The sequence below is a fragment of the Phaethon lepturus genome, unplaced genomic scaffold (assembly GCF_000687285.1).
Source record: "Phaethon lepturus isolate BGI_N335 unplaced genomic scaffold, ASM68728v1 scaffold39180, whole genome shotgun sequence".
In the NCBI taxonomy this organism is placed as follows: Eukaryota; Metazoa; Chordata; class Aves; order Phaethontiformes; family Phaethontidae; genus Phaethon; species Phaethon lepturus.
Window position 1 is genome coordinate 337 of NW_010514746.1, and position 5,017 is coordinate 5,353.

General features: G+C 53.4%; 1 protein-coding gene across 1 annotated transcript; it reads right to left on the reverse strand.

Moving 5' to 3' along the window:
* Positions 1-1,703: 1,703 nt before the first annotated feature.
* Positions 1,704-2,969, reverse strand: ZBTB7C (zinc finger and BTB domain containing 7C). Its single transcript, XM_010293852.1, has one exon. It carries the CDS (start codon positions 2,967-2,969, stop codon positions 1,704-1,706), a length of 1,266 nt encoding a protein of 421 aa, XP_010292154.1.
* Between the last annotated feature and the right edge of the window lie 2,048 nt (positions 2,970-5,017).

Consider the following 5,017-nt stretch of genomic DNA (forward strand, 5'->3'; position numbering starts at 1 on the left):
GGCTGACCCCACCCCGCCCCTCCCGGCAGAGCCCGCTCGTCCGGAGGTGAGGACCCAGCGCTAGCCTGGGGATGCAGCACCCGCAGGAGCCGGATCCAAATTCCTTCCGGCAGGAATTAGCACCCGGCAGTGGCCTTTCCCCCGCGGACACCAGGGTGAGCCGGCTCACGTCGAGCACGCCCGCCCGAGGCACGACGCTTCCCGCATTCTAACGCGGCGTCTGCTGCGTTAATGGAGCGGAGCGCGGAAATTTATTTTCAGGTCAAATCCTCATCATCTGCATAACTTCTACTCGGGTATTATGACAGGGACGGGAGAAGAAAAGACAGGCTGAGTGCGGGAGCACCCCAGGTGTCCGGCCATTGTCAGGAGCTTGCCTTTGCCTACTGCGCGTATTATTTTCCTCTGGTTTGCTCGCCCCAGCCTAATAGGGCTCTCTCCCTCACACGCAGCCAGGGGCTGAAATACCATGCTCTTGTCAGAAAGCTTTATTATTATGGTAAAGATTGTACTCATTAGATATTAATTATACCCAGCAAGAGCTGGTCCAGGAATCTATTTGTCTCTGCTCACCGATTAAATCTGCCCAGCTTTTCAGAGCGGGGTTGCAAGCTGCAGCATTAGATTTGTGTAGCCTGCTCCAATTTATTACCATCGAGGGCTCGGCTGGGGTGCAGAGAGATGCAAAGACGGGGAACAGAAGAAAACTGGTACCAGGGATGGACCTGGTCGGTCACACCTGCCTTGGAGCAGCCCATGCTGGGGCTGGTCTCACCTAGCTTGAGATACCTAAAAGTTAGGTGCTCTAATCTAAGCCCCGCAGGTTGTCTTTGTGGTCGGGGATGACACCTTCGCTCATCCCCCTTCCTCATCTACCTCTCTGAGGGTGCTGATCTCTTTCCACTGACCATGGAGGGAGTCGAGGTGGCAGGCTCTTGGGCAGCCAACGAGTGATAAATCATAGAAACATTTAGGTTGGAGAAGACCCTTAAGATCATGGAGTCCAACTGTTAGCCTAACACTGCCAAGTCCACCACTAAACCATGTGCCTAAGCACCACGTCTTCACGTCTTTTAAATACCTTCAAGGGATGGTGACTTAACCACTTCCCTGGGCAGCCTGTTCCAGTGCTTGACAACCCTTTTGGTGAAGAAGTTTTTCCTTATACCCAGTCTAAACCTCCCCGGTGCAACTTGAGGCTGTTTCCTCCTGTCCCATCACTTGTTACTTGGAAGAAGAGACCAACACCCACCTCACTGCTAACTTATAATAATTAGGACCGCTCCAGCCTCAGAAAGCCCAGACGCTGTCATGTCTAAGTATGTGCAACTTGGTTGTGGTCTACACTGATGCCAAAATGTGCAAACCCAAACTAATTACATCCCACAGCTAAATGACCCTCCCAACTCAACGCATCTCCCAGCACATTAGAGATGAAGCCTCCTTGGCTGTTTGACCATCTGTTTTCCAGTTCCCTCTGCTCCAACTGTGGTGAACTATGGTGGGGTTGAAAATATCCCGTTACTTATTTAAGCTTTTGTCCAGCGAGCAGATGGATCCAGTGAGTTGTGGATGTGATCCACAACCCACCAAAATCAGTAGGTTCGTTTTCTTTCTCCACCCTCTCTTCCTCCCTTTTTTTCTGAATGCCCTGCTTTCTTTGCTACTTTTTTTGGGGGAAAAAGAGATGTGTAGCTTAGGAATCAGCCATGGATCATGACATGGCCCCTCCAACCGCCACCCCTGCCCCGCACACGGCCACGCATGGTAGAGGTAACCAACGCACACCTGGTAAAGCGGACTTCACAGATATTGCACATATACGGCTTCTCTCCTGTGTGCGTCCTCATGTGCCTGGGCAGCTTGCCTGCTCCCATGATGACTTTGTTACAGATGGGACATTGCTGGGACGCCTTGGGCTTTATCTTCCTCTCTTCCTCCAGGGGCCATGGGGGAAAAACTCCTCCAAACTGAGTAGCACTTAGGAAATTGAGATAAGCGCTATAGTCAGTCTCTGCCTTAATATGCCCTAAGGGAGCTGCTGGGGTGTTGGTAAATATGTCCTTGAAGAAGTCATTAGGGAAAGGAGGCGGAGGCAGGTCTTCCTTCTCCTCCTCTTCCTTGATCTTCCTCTTTTTTATCACCAGATCCAAGGGGCCATTGTCTACTTGTGGCTCCTCAAGCTGGGAGAAGGAGCTAAAATCACCGTTCCACAGATGGGGGAAGAAGCTAGGGGTGAAAGGAGAGAGAGCTGGCCTCCTTTCTGGCATGTTCGCCTTAGGGTACAAGTTTTCCCTTAGCAAGGACTCGATGGAGAAGTCTCGTATCACGCCCAAGTGTCCAGAGGAGTTATTGGCTGGGTAGTGATTTGGAAAGTCTTTAGGTGCTTCTGTGTATGCTTCTTCGGTAAGATCAGACTTCGAAGGGCTTTGGTGACAGCTTACTTCTTGGACATCGGTTAGGTTCTCCTGATTGACAAAATCTTCCACTTCCTCCTCCTCCTCCTCTTCCTCTTCATCTTCGTCTTCATCGTCGTCATCATCTTCGTCCTCTTTGTCATCTTCCTCTTCCGCCTCTCTGTCAGGCTCCATGATTTCAAGGCATACATTGATAATGCACTGGATCTCCAGCATCTTGGCCGCGCTGAGGATGTGCTTGACATTTGAGGTGGTGATGGTGAGGGTTGAGGTGTAGGCAAACTCGAGGATGGCAGAAAGTGCTTCAGGCTTGACAAAGTCAATCTCGTAAACATAGGGCTGGTCTGTTAAAGTGCCGGTAGTGAAGAGTTTTTTGAAGTACTTGCTGCAGGCAGCAAGGACGGACCGATGGGTCCGGTACTCCTGGTCCTGTACAATGAGGATGACATCGCAGAGGAGACCATCATGCCGCTGCTCATTTAAACCACATAAGACTTCACTGCTGTGGTTCGGGAATGGGATCCCGATAAGATCTTCAATGCCATTGGCCATATTCTCATTTAGCGCCCTAGGACAAAACATAGACAGTGGGGAATTAGCAGGCGCTTCCCAATCAGTAACGGCAAAATCACCCTGCCTTCTTTCTGTGTCCTCCTCTCCCTTGCCCCACTTGGACCTCTGGAATCACCTCCTGCTTGCACTGCCCCGGTGCCTCTCCAGGTCACCTTTAACTCCTTCCAGGTCCTCTGTGATTTAACCTCTCTGCTCCCCTCCACATCACTTTGCCTCCTTCTTCGTCTCCGTCCTTCTCTTCTTAGTTCCCACCCTATTCACCTTTTCATAGCCACCACAAGCTGCCTCTTCTCTTTCACATCCCTCCCCTGGGAACCTTGTGCAATGATTCCCTCCCCATCACGTTGCTTCCACATCCTCCCAGAGCCAACATCTTTCCAGGCACATGCTTGATTTGTCCTGCCAGGAGCTATGTGGGGAAAGGGTGATGCTGTATTGCTTCGCACTGCCAAGTGCCAGCACCTACACCGTTTAAACAAGACGAGCCAGGGAGTGCCCATCTCATCTACACAAGTCTTTTTGGAGCTGGTACAACTGGACGTCCCAAATAGGAGGGACTGCTGGTCATGGCTGTTTGCTGCAGCAGGAGAGCAGTCCTTATGGACCAGGAGGTCTCCAGTTCTGTGTCCCCCTGCTACCTCACGCCTGGAAGCCCTCCCATGTCACCTCAGCACATGGACAGCCTGCGCAGGGATGTCTTCCCAAGGGGTCTGGGAACGGGGGAGGCAAGCAAGGAGCTGTGTGTCACAGCGTACCTAAACACTCAGAGAGAGACAACCAGGGAGCAAGGGCCTGGCCAGAGGCGGATGGCTGTCTGCTGTCTTCACCCATGGGCTGAGCTTGCTCCATTCCCAATCTTGTTTGGACTTGTTTAGCATGGTATCAAATGCCCTGTGCATCTGGCAGACACCTTCCCTGCCAGCGCAGCTCCACCTTCAAAGGGAAATTCGGAAGCAAAAAGCCCACACCCAAAAGGAAAACGTGCTTTTTTGCCCTTTTTTAATCTGTAAGATGTTTCCTCTTTCACATGGTTCTAGCAGCCCTTCCACATGAGAAATCCCAGGAAAGGAGAGCGACTTCCTCCAGCAGTCGATGAATACATTAATCCCGTCACACACAGAACACATCAAACAGCCAGAATGACTTTGAACACACTAACCCTTTGGAGACCACCAGGACACGGAGCAGCGTCACCTCAACGAGCCCCAGCTCGCGGCCCCACTGCAGGCAGAGGCTCAGTTCACAGCCAAGTGGTCGATCTCCAAGAGAGCCCAGGGTACACCTAAGTAAAACTGCAGCCCCACTCCGTCCCCGTTCGCAAGGCTGAGACCACCAGGCAGGTTCCCAGTCCCACCTTCTGCATCTCTGGCAGGTTCCCAATCCCACCCTGTGGCCCCTGCACATCTCTCCTGGGCTTCATCGCCACATCCTGCGTGTCCTTCCCTGCTCGGTTTCTGGCTGCCCTGACTCCAAACCTCCTTCCCACCAGCTGTGGGGACCTGGTCTGCCTCATGATGTGGGACTCACTGCCACCCTACACCTGCCTCCAGCCCTCGGGGATGGAAAGAGCCGGGTCTGATGGAGGTAGTCCAGGGAAATCCTTGCCTCACCTTGGTTGGCAAGCCAGTGACCCTTGGGGGAGGCTGGAGAGCCACAGAGGGGATCAGAGTCTGCAGCGAACATTCCAGTGGGAAGAGGAACGCCTCTCCCTTCTCCTCCCTCAGCAGGGTCAATCTCCAGCCGAGACCTTGCCGGTATCTCCCCCACACCTAATCAGCGCTGCTGAACACTCGCCGCGTGGGAGCCGGCGAGCGAAGGCCGTGGGAATATGGTGCAACCTGGATGGAGCACACCCCAGGGAAGGGTTACGGACCACCAGCCCGGTGGGGGCCATGCCGGGATGGGGGACAAGCTGTTGCTGAGCTGGTGAAGCCTCGCGGGGGGCTGGAGGACAGCCCTCACCATGGGGAGCCCTCTCCAGCCACCTCCCCACGGCCAGAGAAGGGGAGAAGAATTGGGAGTCACAC